Source organism: Papilio xuthus, unplaced genomic scaffold, assembly GCF_000836235.2.
Source record: "Papilio xuthus unplaced genomic scaffold, Pxut_1.1 DF825946.1, whole genome shotgun sequence".
In the NCBI taxonomy this organism is placed as follows: domain Eukaryota; kingdom Metazoa; phylum Arthropoda; class Insecta; order Lepidoptera; family Papilionidae; genus Papilio; species Papilio xuthus.
The window spans coordinates 130506-151448 of record NW_013532703.1 but is presented as its reverse complement, the minus strand read 5'-3'; the positions used below and the strand labels follow the sequence as shown (position 1 = coordinate 151448).

General features: G+C 33.4%; 2 protein-coding genes across 2 annotated transcripts; one reads left to right on the top strand and one right to left on the bottom strand.

The window, feature by feature from the left end:
• Window positions 1-381: 381 nt before the first annotated feature.
• On the bottom strand, window positions 382-7715 carry LOC106124071 (uncharacterized). The gene is made up of 5 exons (XM_013320526.1): window positions 7639-7715; window positions 3379-3503; window positions 2523-2645; window positions 2309-2419; window positions 382-2126 (listed from the first exon to the last, which is right to left on the bottom strand). The coding sequence occupies exons 2-5, from the start codon at window positions 3463-3465 to the stop codon at window positions 2037-2039; spliced, it is 411 nt and encodes a 136-aa protein (XP_013175980.1). The 5' UTR covers window positions 3466-3503; window positions 7639-7715; the 3' UTR covers window positions 382-2036.
• A 5023-nt stretch (window positions 7716-12738) lies between these two features.
• LOC106124770 (uncharacterized) lies at window positions 12739-20942 on the top strand. Its single transcript, XM_013321730.1, has 6 exons — window positions 12739-12892; window positions 16502-16633; window positions 18390-18492; window positions 18877-19120; window positions 19484-19569; window positions 19932-20942. Exons 2-6 carry the CDS (start codon window positions 16580-16582, stop codon window positions 20024-20026), a joined length of 582 nt encoding a protein of 193 aa, XP_013177184.1. The 5' UTR covers window positions 12739-12892; window positions 16502-16579; the 3' UTR covers window positions 20027-20942.
• The last annotated feature ends 1 nt before the right edge of the window (window position 20943 follows it).

Genomic DNA, 20943 nt, shown 5'->3' with positions numbered 1-20943 from the left:
CGCACACGGCCTCATCAGTCAGTTCAATGCAGGCGAGTACAGTCGACAACATAAATTATTCTACAACTCGTCCTCAGTCAAGGGATATTTAAGCTTATGACCAGTGCTTAAACATTTTTTAAGCATAAACTCAATTGCAGATGCATCCCTTAAGATTTCCACAAAAAATATTTCCTTACAAATCTACTACACAATATTTAAATGTTCATAACCAATTCATTTTTTTATTAAAAAAACATCATTACATCAGTAGTCTCTTCAGGATGGCACAAATTCTTTCTTATTGTGACTTTGCTACTTGTTGTTATACTGTACATCAAAATAAGGTATAAGAATATAAAAACCACAACAAGACTTTTAATAAAACAAAAACAATTTTCTTAATCATTTATTACAAAACATACAAATCTTGCTTTATTTACACTACAAGTTTATACACGTCATACATATATATGTATGTATGTATGTATGAACTATACATGAACATACAATATATTAAAGCGAAGGGCTTTGTTAACAAGTTTTTGTACTTCAAGCGTCAATCCAATCTTGGTAAGCGTCGGATCTAACGGGTTATTGATTAACTATTTTAAGCAGTTACAACAACTTACTTCAATGAATCAATAAACCAATAAATCATGGAGTTTTTGACGTACATCAAATTAGTTGAAAGCTAATTTTTATTTAGAAACATCTTCAACAAGGTCGTTTGTCAAAAATAAATTGATGTATCAGATTTTAGGTAAAGCAACTTTGAGAAATAAATGAAATAAAATTTAGCATCATGTTCACTTTTGCACAGGTCTGTACTTTCCCTGTCATGACGAGTTTACAGGCAATACGTTAAACGCCGTGGACTCGGTCGTGTCTGTCTGTTTGTCTGTCAGTCGCCGGCGCCGGATCACTATACGTCGTTTGGGCTTCGGTTGACTTTTAATCTGAATCCTTTCTCTTGTAACGATTCTGTAAATGTTCATTTTAGATAAATCATTAGTCAAAAATAAGAGCAATTTCAGATAACGTATGTCTCAAAATATTTACAAAATATTACAAATTCATGATATATTTACACACATAAATTATTAAAAAAAAATAAGTGCGTACATTCAAAAAATTGTCGGTGAATTGGCTTAGTGCGACATTCCCAAACGAATCTTTGACATAATGTTATATCTATACATGGTCATCTCCTAAAGCAGCTAATTGCAAGAAAACACAAATGTTCTAGTTGATTACGACTCCAAAAATATTGTAATTTCGTCATATTATCATACCTTTTTAAAGTTAAGTCACCATAAAAATCTATTATCTTTACCTTTCTATGTTGCTCCCTTTTCTTATATAGTACTAGGAAAATATCAATATTTCAAATTGCTGCATTTAAAAAATATTTCAATTTTCATTATAAAGATTGTAAATTTGTCTTTTTCTTGTACAGTTTTTAATAATACTTATATTTGTAAATAAATACGTAATTGGTAACTTCGGTCGCTTAAATTATAGTTAGATGTTGCTTTGTGGTATTTGTTATTTTGTGTACATAAGAAGTTAATATGGAATTATTAACTAAGGTATGGTAACTGTGTAAGCTATAATATAAATGTCGTAACATAACCTAATAAAACGCAGTCATCTTCTGCGAGTCGATGTTACGCTTATTGGTACAGTTTTTAACAAGCGTAACGTCGAGCGTAAAACAATATTCCAGGCGCTATGAGCAATCATTATAGTAATATAATACATATTTATAATAAACATCTTGTTATTGTTCGACATTGATGTTTATTTTTGTAATTGCTTATGGCGCCTGAAAGATTTATTAGCAATTATTCTAATGGTAACTTTTGCTATTTATAAACTAAGGCTAGCAATAAACATACCAAAAATACAACTAAAGGTAACTACGTGAAGGCAATTGCACAATTTGCTTAACTATATAATTACATTAACTAATTCAGATAAATCGTGAGCACTGAATGGCAGATCCCGTGCTTGCGTGCGCGGTGTTCTGGTCTTTAAGATTTGTTCGTTACAATCTACTTTTTGCCCGCGATGTAGTTGCCAGCTTCGTCTTTGTAGAGGTCCTCGTTTATGGCGTAGTACGCCGGCGACGTCTGACAGTCCACCTGCAAATCAAATAATAAAATAAATTATTAGACGCAATACATATATTTACATAATTGCCATTTTTTTATCGACGGGACTGAGAAGTATATCAGCTAATTATAATCCTGAACTGTAAGGCATTTTACATTACTATAACGGGACAAAAGATAAGAGCGACATAAGTATTATAGTTGCAGGTGACCTTGTAGAACCAGTCGCAGACGCGGGAGCGCTGGTTGAAGACGGTGCCGGGCGCGCACAGGAACGAGTACATCACGTTGCCACCAATGCTCGGCACACACCAGTGCCACACCTGCGCACACAGACAAAGTTTGATAAAACAAAGACATGTCTGATAAAGTTTTATAATTCCTAGTACCCTCACAATTATTTTCATAATACTCTTAATAGTCTACCTGGCAGGATGTCTCTGGATCTGCATAGTAGCCGGGTATCTTATCATCACAGGTGAATGACAGGCCTTTCGGCACCTCCGCGAAGTCCGGGTAGTCCTCGCCCGCAACATATCCGTCCAGCGCCTGCGACAAATACTTCTTATTACAACTTACAAATTCAATCAAGTTTAATTTACAAAGTTTATAAAAAATTACATTTCAATGCAAGAATTAAAGTCATGACAAAGTCAATAAAAAACTAAATAGTTATAAACACGAAACACAACAATGGAAATTAAAAATAATAAAAAAATATTCCCACGATACTCGACCGAGTGTCCTTTGAATCTTTCAATTATCAAAGTAATTATATTGTATGTGTTTAAAAACATAGTTTAAGTAAATTCAGTCTAATTATAGACATGTGCTTTTTGTCGAGTTAAACTCACACAAGCTGTGCGATCAATCATTTTCAATATTATGTAATCTCGTCTATGTCATTACTTCGAATTAAAAAAAATTGTGAAATAATAAGTTAATATAAGTGTAGATCAAATATAATAATAAATTAAAACTCTATTAATCATAATTAACACACTACAAAATAACATAAAGTTGGTGCGCGTTGATGTCTTTAACTACTTGTAAAAAATCACCGAAGATCCAACAATTTTACTGTCATAGACATGATGTCCTTTCTAGTTATATATGCATACATCTGGCTAAAATGAGTGTTTAAAAAAAGAGTTTTCAGTTTGACAACTCCTATGTATCTTTGTTATTAAAGTTGCCTATGGGTAGTGGTCACTTCGCTGTTATTTTTTTAAACTGTGTCATCCAATTATATTTTGTTTATTATTTAATACATGACACTTACGGCTAGTGAGTGATCAATAAGGTAGAGTAGAACGGCGACGACTCCAAGGGACGACAGCCGCATACCGCAAACTCTCTGTTGCGACATTGTTCACACTGGAGGAGGACAACTGGTCTGAAGAAGTGCTGGAAATTGAAAAAAATAAAGGTATATGGAATTGTAGACACGGCACATACATTCGTAATATATATTAAAAAAAAGCTACTTTGTAATTAATATATGTGATCGTAGTATTGCAGCAGCAGGGCCTTCCTACTGCTGCCGTTATGTCAGATAAGTTTATGTAAAAGTTAAGAAAAGACAATTCTATTCTATTTTAACAAAAATCTCATGAAACAACAATAAATGTAGCTACTTAATAGATTTGCAACCAATGAATAGAACAAAGGGTATGTCTGATAACTTTGAGTAAGAACTCCAATAACAATCGTAATTGGCGCGTTATTAAAACATAATAACAACGCGTGGCTTTATGTCATGTTACCGAATACATTGTCAAATGTATACACAATCACATAACACAATTCTTTGCTAACTAATGACTGTAACTAACATATGTAGGATTTTAAAGAGGAACAAAAATTAATAAAGACGACGCGGAGGATACGAGGGAGGTTCCCAACGATCAGACAATAAAAAGTTATTTTAGTTTAAGAATTGCACATGTTGACCTTAAATAATATTATGATTTATTGTATCTAATCATATCTCATTAGTCTTAAGATCCTCATCTCGCGGGCGGGAGGCGGGCGGCAAGGGGCGGGCGGCGGGCGGCGGGCGGCGGACCCACAGCAATAAACAATGTGGTAACCATCGTTACCGACCGTGGGACCGTCCATCCACAATGGGATTACGCGCTATTTTGCAAGGTTATTACACTGCTGACCCCCTTTAACTATCTTTAGCGCGATATATACGACTTAATGGAGCAGTAAAGTTTCTACATCATCTAAATATTGTTGCATTTTAATTGTTGTGAGAATTTAATATAGACGCAAAATGTTTTTACACAAATTCTCATCATTTATTTTGCTGGACTAGAGCTGGAGAAATAATTGCTAAAGACCTCGCCTTCGTATTGCACAAAAGCAAGATAAATATTGCGAACTTTTTATGTGACTCTTCAACAAAATAAAAGCTCAACTTAAGTCAATATTCCTAAGAGAAAAGCATAAATTCTCCTTATAGTGGAATAGATTTTATTTACCGTTTAATGTCTGATAAATATTCAACAAAGAAAACATACAAATATTCCTCAGTCGAGTCCATTCATGTATAAACAATTACATAAAGCCACAATCTACATTCTGTACAATCGTAAAGTTGTAATTAAATTTCAATTAAAAAAGTATGGAGGTGTAAAGTCGTGAATTTCTTACGATCGTGGAGTTGGCACCGTGTGACAATTCCAAAGATGTCACGGTCGTCGCACTCAGAGATGTGCGATTTGCGAAATTCAGTGCAAATGTTTTCAATTAAACACATCATTAAGTTCAAGGTTAACTCCATAATTGTATGCAATATTAAAAACACTTACTGATATATTTGAACTTACAGACAGAAGGTTTTTGTAAAAGTTTCAAAACTGTGTACATATGTACACAGAGTTTAGTTGGTCACTGAAAGAGAAATTTGGTGTATATTTATTCTATACTAAAGGAGACCAACTATCGTCTCTGAGTGCGACTGTGATTTGCATAATTATGTGTAAATTATGATAGTTTTTCCAGTCTCCAGGAAGGCCGTACATTTGTTGGGCAATGTTAGACAATTCGTCGACGGGATCTCACGCGGGGGAAATTGCCGCGTGTTACTACAGCACAGTTTTTACCACTTCCACATTCATTTGTATTTGTTTTTGTCTGTCTGTTTCGTTAGGCCTCAGCTAATGTCGATAGGATTTTGTCACAAGCAACACACATAATTAGGTGGAATTTTTCAATGGTGACCATGAATTTATAATGTTATTCAACGAGATTAAGTAACAGTTGATAAGAACCTAGATTTTTAAGCTTTAGTATTAAGAAATAATTTAATCTGGCATCAGTTAACTCAAATACTGAAAGTAAAACAGATATGATTTAAAATGTTATAATTCACTTAATAAAGACTGCGCATACTCAAACCCCCAAAATTAAATGTAGAAAATGACAAATTATTTATTTGTAAATTTTCGGTACAAAATTAAGCATAAGTTAAGTCATATCAAGTAAGGTTTATCGCACTTACTCACACTACGTAATCTAAAAATTATGTCCAATTTTCTAAATTCGTTTGTTTAGTAACGTAAACATTTAAATGTTTTAGTGACCTCGTGATGTGGTGTACTACGCTTGCGTCAGTATCCGGCTTTGTCTGACAAATGAACTGCTAAAACAATGTAGTGCAACATTGTAAATATCGGTAGTTTACAAAATTACTGTACCATTCCAACTTACCTAAGGTCTTGTGCTAGAACATAATTTACGACAAAAGTCGAACAACGGGATTCGATTCCACGACCTCTTGATCGGACATCCCTATACCCTTAACCATTAGAATTTGTGAACTAACTATTAGAAAATGTAAATTTGTGAACTGTTATATTGTGCATTAAACAGCATAGCAAATACAACTCAAACAAATCTATAATTTAAATTGTTATAGTATAAATCTAATATATCAGAATACGTCGACAGTGACATATGGGGTCAGTTTTCAGTCAGGAAGCAATGCCACACTGACCGCATACCGCACGGCGCGGCGCGACAGTAGTGCGGTGTGGCAGTGACATAAGGGTGGATGTCCTGTCCCTATGTATTGTTATATAACAGATGGAGAGTAATTGTATAACTGGTATACACAAGATAATGATACTATTAATTAAACTCTCATAAGACAACAAAATATAACTTGTTTCTCACATTGTACATGCTGGATATGGCCTCTAGTATATGATTTTACATAATAAAAAATAAGATAAGTGACAGACTTCAAGATAATTATTAGTCAAATATTTTTTTATTATTCATGTATTCACTAGATTATTTTGACTATTAATGGAAGAAACTTAAAGCAAGAACTACGAAAGACTTGAAAGTAACAGAGTTTGTTAATTTGTATAAGATTATTTATGTGTAAAGAACATATTTTTAAGTTAATTAAGTTATTATTGAATGATAGACAATTGAATTAGTGTTAGACAATCATTGTTACAATCTGTATGCAGTGACATGAGTTCTCTGTAATCACTTCGTCGATATTACGTATACGATCTGTTGCGAGACTCGTAACGTGTGTAATAACTTATAAATTGTATCAACATCACATTAAGTTGCTAAAATGATAAATTATTTAAATATGTTCGTAAACATTATCCTAATTACTGCTTTCATTAGACTATACATACGCAATTTAGCTTATTCTCTTTACAAACATGTCACAACAATTTATTTTACACGATATTTTATATACATATTTGAACTTATTTATTATTGCAATTTAACTTGTTATAATTATAGTTACATGCTACTTAATTGTGCGATGTTTTTCAGCTGAACAAACCACAGTGATTATGAAACTTTAGCTTATATAAGTGACGTATTTACTCTTCAGGCAGTGCGGCGTGCGTGTGCGGGGTGTAAGGAAGCGGACACAGGAAACTATTTACACGCAAAACATTTAAAAACAAATGTACATAACTATCACAACATTTAAAATGCATCGATTTTAGATCACACCAGAATATGCAAATAAAAAACATGTATGTTTTTGCATGAATGGTTTTAAGATGGATTAGTAAATCCCAGAACAAATGATTAACTCTTTCTATCAATTGTTTTTGACACTTGAAATATGTAAATATAAGTTAGTAATTAAGTAAACTATTCAAGAAAAATGTTTAATGGCTATTTCATCAAAACTGTGAAGTATTAAAACTAAGTACAAATACACAAAAAAATAATTCTTATAATTTTTTTGTGAACTGTTTTGAACGCATTGTTTCAAATTTACATAGTATTTGGTTCCGTATTGTTGAAACTTTTCAATGAACGCACATTTTACTAAACAAATTAAGAAAAAAAAGTACATACAAGTTTTATGATATCGCATATTACCTAATTCAGGCGTCTTTTTTATTTTTTTTAACCTAATTATTATTAAGAACCACACAACTAATCAAATACATTCAATTCTTAAAATTCATTTTAAAAAATCACGATTAAGTGGTGATTAAGTATTATTAAATTTTAAATTTGTTTTTAATGTAATTGCACATACCTAGATGTCGCTGTACAGTCGGGCAGTCGGGCAAGTCTGCTAGGACGAGAACTAACACGGGGCGCTCGCTCGCACACAACCAACTGACCCTACCCGCCTACCTCCCGACAATATATACCATTGTGGAGCATAACATGGATAACACAAACACAAAAATATTATAATGCATTCACTTTGTTGAAGCCACAAAAATAACTGATTTCAAATATTTATTAATGCACTAGACTCATAAAGTTTTTGGTATATTGTCTTATCAAGAAGAATTACTGTAAAATACACAATTTTAATACAATTATGAGACGCTTTTGACTATTTACGAATTAAAAATGTACTGTCGCCCTAACCTTTGGTTAATTTTATGCCATTTTTTTTATTTAAGCTGATAAAATAATGAAGTTAATACTTAATAGAAGGAGCTATGCCATGTATAATAGAGTGTTTAGAGAGTTTGCCAATAGTGAGTGTAAACATTTATTTAAATGATAAGTTCACATTGATTTACGACAATTATACTTTCTTTATAGGCATTTGTAAAGAAAATGTGTAATCACTATATTATTTATTTAATTTTTCTAAAGCACATCTTTTTGCTATTATTTAAATATTGTTTGTGTGTGGTATCATTTAATTAACACCGCAAGCGTTATAGTCGTATCCATGCTATCTCAACGCGGCTCCCACGATCCCCGGCCGCGGAGTATGAAGTTACAATCATCTTACTTTGAGAGACAATATTAAGTTAAGTGGCGACAACATTCGGACTCTAATTACTACAAATATATTGAATAGCTTCTCTCTGCTCCCTGCTGCTCCCTGCTGCTCCCTACCACTCGCGCTCTGCCTACAAATGACATCCTTTTGATTCATTCATCTAACTAGGAATGTTTCTAAACTTCTTTCTTCTTCTAAGCTTTATTTTTTGTTCAATAAGTATACATAGATAGTTCTGCTGTAGATCATCAGATGTGCGACTTTGTGTCGGACGCGTTGCTATGTCATGTGCTCTATAATCTAGATAAATAGAATAAGTTTGTGTTGGAACAGCCATAAACTACAAGAAATAGCAACGAGCTATTGTGTTATCACCCAGGTTCTAAATTCTGTGAGTTTGATGAATTATTTGTCGCAATTAAATCCTTAAAAATGTGACTACTAGACCACTACACCGAAAGAAAAAATCTTAAAAAAGATTTAAAAAAAAACTTCTTACAAAGCGACATACATAGCTATGAGTATGACAATGATCTAACTTGATGGCACAGTTTAATTTGCACATAAATTCAGAGTTCAGCTAATCTTGTACCAGTCAAGTGATAATAGCGTACACGTGGAAACACGCTACATCTCTAACTGCAGATTAACGGTGCGTTTTCACTGAAAAAAGTATTGTCATATCGTAATCATTATATTTTAATTCTGTTATAAGTATTTGTTGTCACATTTTACTGCTGGTTCATTATTTTCAGAGTGGTCAAAATTCATTGAATGGTACGAAATTAACATAAAAATTTAACTAAAAATAATTTCGTCACATGACCTTCAATCAACTGACTTCCAAAATATAGGTCATAGTACAAATGCGACATGACATCCCTAAGGTCGATGACACGATTAGATGGTCACGGCTGGTGGACGCATCGCAACAATGCTATTTGGCGGTAATTAATTAGAGTCCTTACTACGCTGACTCAGCTATATTAAGGTAAATATTGTTTACCATGTGCAAGTAATTTAAACTTTTAACTGATTTAAAAAAGGAGAAGGTTCTCAATTCGACTTTTTTTATTTATAAATATTAATGTCAAATATGTTTCGTTGTCTTTTTGTTATGTAAAAAGTGATTTTTTTTAAATAAAATTAAAACGTACTTTTATCATTTTTAATGAAATGAACATCAACTGAAAGTAAATGTTATTCAAGTAGAACGATTCAGTTAATTTCCTTTAAAGATCATTAGGTTGTGTAGTTATATTATTTTTAATAGGACGAGTTGTGAACAGAGACCTGAAGTCGTTATGCGATGTAACCGCTGCGCTGCCCAAACCATCTGTAAAAGACAAGTCAAAATGTTTATCTTTTAAAATGTATTAATACACTGGGCGACTATCTAACTGCATGAAATTCGTACAGAATAATCTTGGGTGTGGCAAGGAAGGGCTTTGTTTTACAAGTCTCATCTGATTTTTGTAATTACAATGAGGTCGCAGAGAGAGGCAGAGAGAGGCCGCGGAGAGTGTGGCGCTAGTGTCCCGCACAAGGTCGCCGCCAGCGCCCCCGCGCTCCGCTACACTTCCTAAGTGTCTCAGTTCACACAACTATTTAAGATGCGTACTGCGATTACTTTTGATACTTGCACATATTTCTCAAAGGTGTCTCTCCCCCCGTCCCCCGCCGCGCGCCCCCCGCCCCCCGACCGTGCCTCATCTAACACAACTGCAGTCGCAATGTACCGACCCATGGATAATTTGTAATTACATTATGCCTTACACAGTGTCTTGACGAATTGCTGGTAGGTTACAATGTAAACTTTATTATCATTATTAAAAACAATATTTATGGATCAAGCAAACTTTTTCAGTTTCCTATTATTACTATCACTTGATTCTTAATAAATTCAGAGAAAAATAAATGCGAAAGTTTAGATTTAAGAATGTATGGATGTTTATTTGAAGGTAACTCCGGAACGGCTGGATGGATCTCGTTGAAACTTGGCATAGATATAGAACATAGTCTTAAGAACACATAAGTTACTAATTAAGATTTTTCTTTTAATTCTGCGGGGACGGAGTCGCGGGCGACAGCTAGTTATTACGTAAATTTTCCTCAATATCTGTTTTTACAACCATCAAAAATATTAAACAAGTTTTGTGTCAATGTACTTGCTTTTGAATTTAAATTCATTAAAATTAGTATAATATTTATATTTGCTTTTTCATTGTGACAACGATACTGGGACGTTCACAATCTGTCCCTGATCCAGTAACAACAAAACCGCGAAACTATAAACTGTCAAATACAATTTGAATGTTTCAGGTTTAGGTGTTCGTATAAAATGATATTTGATTACAACGGTTCTAATTAATATTACACTCAAACTGTTCTTCTAAACTAAATAATTCTTATGTTATGTTCACTTATCTACAGTTGCAACAAATTAAGAAAACCTTAAAGGTACGCCAAATTTTCATAAATTTTTTCTAAATAAATAACAAAATAATATTGACGTAATAATGTTTTCTTTAAATCTATATAATATTTAATCTGTAAGTTAATCATTGAGGATATTTGTTCACACATTTTGAACAATTATCTTACCCAGAATTAATGATGATGATAAAGAATGATTTTTAATCGTTATCTGCAGTTATTTTTAACTAAATAGCAAAACTAAAAAAAGATTTGTTGCCGCTTGTAATTTATAAGGCGTTTCCCTCTAAATAGCTAACTTTTCATTTAATCAAAAGTCAAAATAATTATTTTAAAATAAACATGTAACTGTGATAAAAATATCTTTATTGACGCTGTTTTCTAAATACGTCAACTCTATTTAATTAATACGCAAAGTAATTAAGTTACTACAATTTAAACACGACTAGTGCCATCTATTGCGATAAAACTAAAATATAAAGACGTAACATAATTGACTCATTTATAAATACTAGTGATCGCTCATTGGTCGGAATTTTACCATAATTCATTGGCAGTTAAGTTCCTTAAGAAGATGTACACAGCTTTTTGCGTCATAATTAATAAAATGATTTTCTCCCACGATACCTTTTTTCCATACACATATATTTTCAAAAAATAAATATTAATTTGAACCGTTCAATTTATATTTTGAATTTTTCTTAAAATAACCTTTGAAAAGGAAATAATGCTTGAAGTTTTTTTTTATAATTTAGATCGTTGTTCGTTGTAGGTGGAGGGTGTCGAACCCTGGGCCCCGGACTCGCTGAACCATACCGGCGCAGTCGCGACCGTGTGAGCCGCGTGGGCGACGCGCCCAACCGTGGACAATACATACGCCACCCCACCTCTATGCAAGTATGCTTTACTTGCCGTACTTAAGGATTTTATTTAATTTCAATAGCATTTTTTCGGTCTTTTTGTTCCTAATCTACTTCATTCCCGAATAAAATCCCAAGTAACGAAAATAAGATTGTTATTGTTTCTTAAGGTGATTTTTTCATTAAATATTTTTATATAATTTTATTACTATTATTATTATTATTATTAATTATATATACTATTGCTATTATTACACCTGTAAAAATAACTAATTCTGTTGGTGGTCGTTTATTATTTAATTAAACATAGACAGTTATTATTTTCAATTATTAATCATTTTTGTACGCATAGTAAAGTACAATTTAACCCTGACAAAAATTTACAGTATGAAGAGGATATTGCGAAGTTAATTACGTGAAATTAAAGTGGAGCATCCTGGCGTGCAGCGCCGCTCCGCTGCTACAGTATGTGAGTGTGGGTGTGTGTAGCAGTTCACACACACACACGCGCTACTGCGCCACAGGTGATTATGTACACTATACAGCAGGTTCTACATTTACTTCTCGTCCTAAAAATCAGTTATTTTAAAACAACTAGACTGTATGATTCTTACTCTTGTCTATCTTGTAGTAATGTAGATTTTTATTTATATTTATTGTTATAATATATTAGTGTAATCGGTTTTACGTCAACTGTTGTTGTAAAACGTATTTATAATTATTTATTATTAATGTACATTAGGTTACTTAATCAATATTATTATACCGCTTTTTTATGACTTACTAGCTACTAATTAACTTGTGATTTTGTCATTTTTTAAAATAAAGTTTTCGGAACATACTGTATGTCTTATCACTACACTACCTTAACCATTGATGAAAACACCAACATATATGTGCACTTGTTATAAACTGCTCAACCTTATTGCCAACGCAGTAAAGTTGATTTGAAGAGAGCAAAACCGCAAAAAACATTTATAACATCACCACTATAACTTGACCTCATAGGACGCAGTTGAGGCGGCAAAAGTAATGGTAGCGTGCGGCTCATTTTATTCTGGATGTGATATACGTACGTTTTGAAAACACAATTTTGTATTCAGAATTGCGCGTCGCCCGGCACGCCACGGACGCGGCCATATTGCAATTGTCTTTTTAATTTAATTTTTTTGCTGTGATTTGGCGGGATTTATAACAGTGTAAAGTTTTCAGTGTTTTCGGACTTCGTATTGGATTATTTTGTATTGGTGAGTTTTATTTTTTACAGATATATCATTTTTAACTAACCTTATCTTTAAATGAAATCTTTCAATGACTATGAAAGAGTACGTATATTTGTGTATTTTATTTTTTGTCTATAGTTTTTCTTACATTTGTGTAAGTTCACATTTCTGTTTGTTTAACAAGAGAATGAGTACATTTATATATGAAACACTCATTAAAAAGTAATTTATATCTGAAAGTGGATTTATTAACTTATTATTACTTTAATATTTAGTGATAAAGTAGAATATTTAATAATATTCAATTCAAATACAATCTGTACGAAATTCCTACAGAATTATTTTGAGTTTTCGGCGTAAAAACACATCCTTGCATAGAGATGTATATATTTTTACATGAACAGTGTTGCAAGTGATATGATATAATTGATAAATAGAATTTTAAATGAAATTATAAAACACTAGCTATTGCCCGCGTCTTCATCCGTAAGGAAGTAAAATATTATATATAAAGTAAAAAAGCCTTTGTTTGTCTAATAAAAGAATTATTCAAATTAGTTCAGTACTTTCGGAACCTATTCAATGCCAACAAACAATTAAATCTTTCCTTTTTATAACATTAGTATGGACAAAAGAATAGAACTATACGAGACAACGTATTTGGCGCGATTACTCTGCATCTTTCAAACAATGTTATATGTCGGTTTGTATGTTTGTACAACTTCTTAAGTAGCTACCATATATGAAGCAGAATGTTTAACTTTTTATCACGATGTGAATTCGTTTCGCTCAACAAAGTTCGTTACATAACCTTGTAGACTGGATTTTGAATGATTTCCGTTACATTTAAATACTAAAAATATCTTCATATCTTTATTCGAATACGAGATAAGATGGTTTGTATAAAAGAGGATATACATAAAGGAGTAAATTCAAATATCATCATCAGCTCACTATACGTATCCACTGAGGGACTAACATAGGTCTAACATAAGTTAAGGGTGATGTAACTATGACGGCAGATAAGTATGAAAGTGCTGTACTATGTCGACCCTACTTAAGGAAAAGGGTAAATAGGTTTGTCATAATTATTTTTAAACGAATCAAATGTTGTATTTTAATTTGTATAGAGTTATCGTTATGATTATTTATAGCTTTTATACTTATAAAATAATTATAACTTTTTAATATAAAGCGTGCGTATCGCGTAACTCAAAATACATGATATGATAGTGAGGTGTGATATGTTATCACTATCAGCAATGATAGTGTGATATCACATCAGCCGGCGACTTGTTTTAACACAAACATCTCGTGTGACGTCACAAATATATGCAACCAATTTGTCTTCCCTAAATGACAATGTGTATCTAAAATTATAAATTATATTATAAACTAGTTTTTGCCGTCAACTTCGTCCGCGTGTAATTAAAAAAAAGTCAATAAGTAGCCTATGTGTTCCTCCAGACTATATTCTACATCTGTGTTTTTAATCACGATGCGTTGAGCCATTTTGATGATATCTTCTAAGAAACATCGATCAAACATTCGCATTTAAACTATTAATAAGATGTAAGAATGTTTAAATAGCACAACTTGTTCACATGAACTCAAAAACTTAAGTGTATTTTAACAAATGTGTGGCAATAGTACAATGACTTGAATTTTCAAAGTACGAATCATCAAGTTCGTCAAGAATCTAATCTAAGTTAATACAAGTTAGTTGTATTACATTAACTTCCAAAAACTTTATACTCAACATCAAGCACGCAATCTTTACAGTCATAATCTTTGTTGTAAAAAGCATATATACTTCTTAGAGTTGGTAATCGTTAATGAAAATCAATGATAATATTGTTGGCACACAGAGCGCAGCCTCGCCGGCACTCGCCGCGTGACAAACTGATAAGATAACACCACTGCTAAACCCGCCAATGACACCCGCTCTTTTTTATTAATTAATGACATTTTTATAACCACACAACTCACTAAAGTCACTATAACTATTTAAAAAAATTTAAAAACCAAGATATTACTATAAACCGCGGTTAGCCAATGTACAATGAGTTTCCATCCATCCCTCTCATCATCCTTGCAAATAAGAGAGACAACAATAATATGACACATGTCTACAACTCTAAAAATTCACGCATTTTCAGCCATACTTTTTGTAAATTTGGCTAAGTTCGTACGTACAATACTTGTTATAAAACATATGGGTACTACATGCACGCCAATAGTTGTATACCACGTAGATATATAAGACAATAACATAATTAAGAGCGCAGTGATGTGTGAACAAGTGCATTTAGAGGTGAGAAATTGTTCGCATTGCGCTAATATTCATATTGTAACTATAACTCATCGAAATAGCCATTTATAATTGAAAATGTAAAAAGCCAGACATTGTATTTATTATACAAAAGATGTTGGGCAATTAAACAAGAAAGACAATTATAGAAAGTATTAATGGATTGTGTGAAAGAGGATATAACTAAGAAAAAGTATCTAGTACATGCTGCGACCCTCCGTAGGAAAAAGGTGATGATGATAGTTCATTGTGAGGTCTGATTTAAATGCAGACTCAGTAACTTATTCATTTGATCAATTGAAAAGACCAATTTAATATGACCTCTTGTAAGGATGTTTATTGTTTTGTGGTGCTGCAAATTCCCTCGCAATGTTTTGAGACACATCTTTCAACAATTGTAATGTATTTGTTTGTTTATTTGCTCGTCTCCGCGCACTCGTCACTCACACGCGTTCACAATGACATCTCTCAGAGTCGGCCCTTGCTCTTTGTCTTTTAACAATAACAAAATAAAGTATTACTCATTTTTACACAATTGTGGACTCAGCACTCAACAGCACTAGACACTTACACTGAAGCACTTTAGTACTAATTAAACTTCTTTTAAATTTAATTCACCTGTTCTGTTGTAACATATTTGGGGGACGGCAACTGTCGCTTCCATTTTAAATAAAGCAGGTGTGATGCCATATGTCTTATTGTAACTGCTAGTCCCCCTAATCTAATGCAGCTTGATTACAATCCAAAACCATAGCAAAGTAAAATGAAAGAAGATAACAAATATATTAATGTGTTTCCATTGATAAAAAACACGTTGTCTTTTTCTTTAAACGATATGTTTTTGACGAGTTTCAACAGTAAAAACTGACATTTACAACGATGTACGTAATTTATTAACTTATAACATTCAGTGTAACTGTACCATTTGTAGCTACAATTACAGTTATTCGTAACAATTAGAAGGCTTCGAACTGTTCACGTGACGTCAGCGAACCTGCAAGTTTAATTAAGCATTGATAAACAATTGATAAGCGAATGAAACATGCGACAATACACAACGTAACAACCACTTTTATATACTGCCGCGAAAGTGAACCGTAAGTAACGCGAAAAATATGAAAATACCACTTCGTCCGTGGGCGAATTAAAAAAAACTTAATTAGTAGGCTATGTATTAGTCCCGACTATTCTTCACCTCTATCATTCAGATCTAAGCAACCGTTTTAGAGATACAATCAAACAACATCCATACTTATAAACATTCACGTTTATATTATTTGTAAGATAAGTAAGATGAGAATTATCCCTTTCTCTGTTTGCAGATTATGATGCTGTGAGCTGCTCGAGGCTAGTTTGAATGTTTCAAGTTGGAGTGGTCGTATTATGTGAAGGGCACAGCGATGGCGGACAACGAGGGACCTGTCACTGTGGACGACCTGCCGATTACATTTCAAGTAAGCTCCTCTAGTCTTGAAACCATCCCCTACCGAACGTAAGCCCGCCATTTTTCACACCATTCTGTACGATACGCCGCACTTATACATAATATAAAATAATAAAAAAATGCTTACACTCATGCTTAGTGAAGTCAGGTGTTGGCACCAACTAGTTTCGTAATCCTAACTAATTAATATACTTGATAAAGTACTTATTATTCTTGAAGCGCGCAGCACATAACCCACATAATTAAGTGACTCATAGAGCATGATTAGGGTTAATTAATGTTAAAAGAGATGGAGTGACGTCATGTTACATTTCATAAAGTCATGACGTCATTAAAATGAAATATTAGCTTTTATTAAATGTAATTGGTATGTGCCATTTGTTAAACGATTTTTTAACTTAAATTATAAAAAAACTTTAAACCAAACTGACATACATGTAGATAAAAAAATGTTTTTATTGTAGTTGGTTGTAGTTTAGATCCAAAACAATGCAATAGTTTACGTAATAATTAACCTCGAAGCGATAATATCAAAAAATTCGTGGGATTTATTTTAAATTAAACGAAATTGTTGCTCCAACGAAGTATTCTTTTCTGTTATTACAAACATAAATATCAAGCTATACTATATGAAGGTGATATGTTTGATCTATTCATACTCGTATTAGTTGTAGGACTAACAATGAGAAGGCTGAACACATTCGCATACAAAATGTATGTAGTATTCAGTAATTTAGCAAGTCGGTTCCGCTCTGTTCACTCCGATCTGTGCGATAGTCGTGATGGATGGCTCCACCCTCCCCTCCCCCGCACCCCTTCCTCCTAACAACATTACGATAGGTTACAACTAAGTAGCCTGCTGTTAATATTCCTACTAAGATTAATTTCATCCAAACTTGTAAACTGGAGACATAGAGAAGGACAGGCAATTCGTTTGCGTAAATATTGTGAATGAAACAACTATATTAGGCAAGTTTTTATGTCCAATAGTTTTTGAGTTCACAATATTTACTTGTGTTATTTTACATTAATTCTTCTTGTACTCGCTGCTGCTACCATTTATATTAATTTTTGGTTCTACACAAAAACCTCCGCAATGTAGAGTCACAACGTAATGTATCCGGTAATTGGAGCAGATCCGAGGCACCGGAAGTGACGTCACTGCGCTACACCGCGGACGCGAGAACTTCACTGGACAGCTGTGAACTGCTGGCTAACTGTCGAAATCAATATTTCATCCTTGAGATCTGTACCAAAATTAATTCAAATATTATTCAAATATCCTCTTAATAGTACATCTTGTTTTGCGATTACTGTTGCGATCTTATCGTCCTATATTGCAGTTAGATTGGAACCAAATGTTAATTAAAGCAAAGAACGATTCGAAGTGGATTACGATAAGTGTTGCGGATGTATGCCTTGAATAAGGATCCCGTGTTTCTGTTGTAGTATGTAGCAATAGTCTGAATATGTTATATTATTCGCTCATTGGAGCATAGTATTATATACGACCTCGGGGCAGAGAAAGTGTATTGGACGGAAGTGCGACAAAAGAAGACATGAAAGTGACGCGTCATGTCACCGCCGCACCGCGCTGCACCGCTACTGTGTGGTCATGTCATTACACAATCTCATCGTCAATCGTCATGCTTATTACAACGTGCTAATGTTAACTCAAATAGAATAACAGCTGTCAATCTTTAAACATATTTCCAGTGACGAAGTACAAATCATAAAGTATTCTGTTACGAAGTTTTTTTTTGCAGGTGAAATATTTGGGTCAGAGCGACGCACGGGGCCTGTGGGGCATCAAGCACACGCGCAAGCCTGTCGACCTCATGGTCGCCGCCGCTAAAGCCTTGCCTCCAGGTAACCCTCCAACACACTAAGCAAAGTGTTTAATTTACACCAATACCTAACTATAACAGATACATGAACACATGTATAAAACACATTGTTATCTCGTTTCGTGTAAATGAATGAAAACATTTCTTACAACTCCAATAGCCAAATGATTTAGGGTACGGATTTCCGATCAAGTGGTCAAGAGTTAGAATCCCGCCATTAGACTATTATCGTAAACCATATTCTATCATAAGCCTTGAGCTTACTTGAAATAAATCTAATAATAAGTTATACAAAAAAAATGAATAATAACTCTTATTTCTCAGTTGGTTAGATGAAATAAAGATATGTTATCAATTTAAAATCTGATATTCGTCATAGATTAATGAAATAATTGTTATATTCCAGGTCAAATCCTGCCGATGGTAAAGCTAATGATAACAGTGGACGGCGTGCACGTGGAGACAGCGCGGCTGGCCGGCAAGCGCGACGAGTTCGAACACATGGCGGTGTTCTTCAACATCGAGTCCATCTCCTACGGCGTCCAGGACCTCGTCTACACGCGCGTCTTCTCCATGATCGTCGTGAAAGACAACGCGGACCTAAAGGGGTTGAACCCATTCGAGTGTCACGCCTTCGTCTGTGAATCTAGGTACTTATATTTAAAAAAAGAGTCCATCCGATATTATATTGACTTATCTCATTCATTACTCCATCGTATAATCAGATCCCACTCCACTCTCGAGCGATGTTTGATAAAAGATTGCAAATAACGCACTATCTTCTAAAGTAGCATCTCTCTTGACATCAGAGATGTTCCACTTACAATAATTCTCACGACACAATTCATTCTGTTTATTTTTACTGTACAAGATATAAATCTGTGTCAGATAAAGAAAATATTTAACTAAAATATCTATACTGAAAATATTGACACACTTCCTTCATTTTCGATCAGTTATTATAACCGTATTGATTTTATCAATAAATATAATTCCTATATATATATTTTCAGAAATGCAGCGAGACGGCTGACGTATTCGCTTGCAGCTGCCTTCCAGGACTACTCAAGAAGAGTTAAGGAAATGCAAACCGCACCAGGTGATGACCACGTTTCTTAAACTGCGGGCTATTCTGCGATCTCTTTTTAATCGGTTTTCTTTCCCACCCTTTTTATAAAGAACGGATCGTAAGTGGAAGTTGATTTGACGGAGGAGGGGACGCATAGGAAAGGGAAATATTCTCTCACTGTGCGTCCCCTCCTCCGTCGATTAAAGGGTGGCGACACATCTATAATTGAGGATGTCTAGAGTCAGGTGTCGCTTCGCTATTTCGACGAATCAGGTGGCCGCTAGCTCATTTACCACATTAGAATATAAAAAAAAAAAGATCTGTCAAAATTCGCAACCTGACTTTACTGATTCAATGCTAATTGCCTTAAAAATAATGCCTGTGTTTTCCAGATCAAGAGGACAAGCCGCCGAGTCTTAAGAAGAGGTTTGCGATCGATCTGCGCACGCCGGAGGAGATAGAAGCAGACTTTGAGACCGAGGCCTGACCAAAGATAATGCAGTACACGTGATATAAGTTGGCACGTCAGACATTAGATTACCCTTGTTATTGACGTGCCAACTTAAATTAAAGTACTGTACATTTACATACGAGTATTTAACTGCCTCACTCGCTGTCATTAAGTGGTTACGAAGCGGTTCGTACTCTGAGAGGCAGCAAGTAGTCTGTTTTAAGTTTTAAACTGTAAAGATGTTAGATGACTATCAAATGTGTGAGTATTGTTTTTGTTAATTTTGCAAACTGTTTCTTTTTTCTGCATTACAAATTGGCAGACTATAGTATTGTAGTCAATTATTGTGTAATTGAGTAGTTGCACATTTCTACAGAAATTAACTATAATTTCTAAATTTTTTTCGACATAATGATGTACCAAAAATGTCGTATTTTTATATAAAAAGCGATGCGTTCTAAATGATTCAAAACTACACAGAAAAATATAAAAGTTATAATAATATAATAATTTTCTGTAGAATAATACAAGTCAATTAATAGACAATAAGAGCTCATAATATAATAAAAGGCTGATAAAAATCCTGCCAAAAATAAATAAAGCTTGTATTTATTGACGAGAGACAAACAGTCTCGTTTCATATGTCAGTAACCGTGGGTTTCTGATACCAAAATATCTTATAACACGTATCATCATTATCTTTGACAAAACAGAGATTACAATATTGTTTAAACGGAGATTTTTGTTTCAGAAAGCCACAGTTAATGTGATTGATAGATTGTAATAAGATAAACCAAAGGTTTCCCTTTTGTGAAATAAATGTGATTATTAGTATTTTAAAATACCTACAATTGTAAAATAACTTTTACTTGCATATTTATGTAGAATTTTATTAAGACTTTTTAAAAGAAATACAATATCTTATCTAATAATCCTACAGATAATAATTTATT

What these genes read in the sequence shown, in the direction of transcription:
- LOC106124071 (XM_013320526.1), bottom strand. Translation starts at nt 3,465, where the DNA reads ATGTCGCAACAGAGAGTTTGCGGTATGCGGCTGTCGTCCCTTGGAGTC. An exon ending in ATCCAGAGACATCCTGCCAG is followed by an intron (nt 2,420 to 2,522) that starts GTAGACTATTAA and finishes CTGTGTGCGCAG; the next exon opens with GTGTGGCACTGGTGTGTGCC. An exon ending in TCTGCGACTGGTTCTACAAG is followed by an intron (nt 2,127 to 2,308) that starts GTCACCTGCAAC and finishes TTTGATTTGCAG; the next exon opens with GTGGACTGTCAGACGTCGCC.
- LOC106124770 (XM_013321730.1), top strand. Translation starts at nt 16,580, where the DNA reads ATGGCGGACAACGAGGGACCTGTCACTGTGGACGACCTGCCGATTACA. An exon ending in GCCTTCGTCTGTGAATCTAG is followed by an intron (nt 19,121 to 19,483) that starts GTACTTATATTT and finishes ATATATTTTCAG; the next exon opens with AAATGCAGCGAGACGGCTGA. An exon ending in GGAAATGCAAACCGCACCAG is followed by an intron (nt 19,570 to 19,931) that starts GTGATGACCACG and finishes TGTGTTTTCCAG; the next exon opens with ATCAAGAGGACAAGCCGCCG.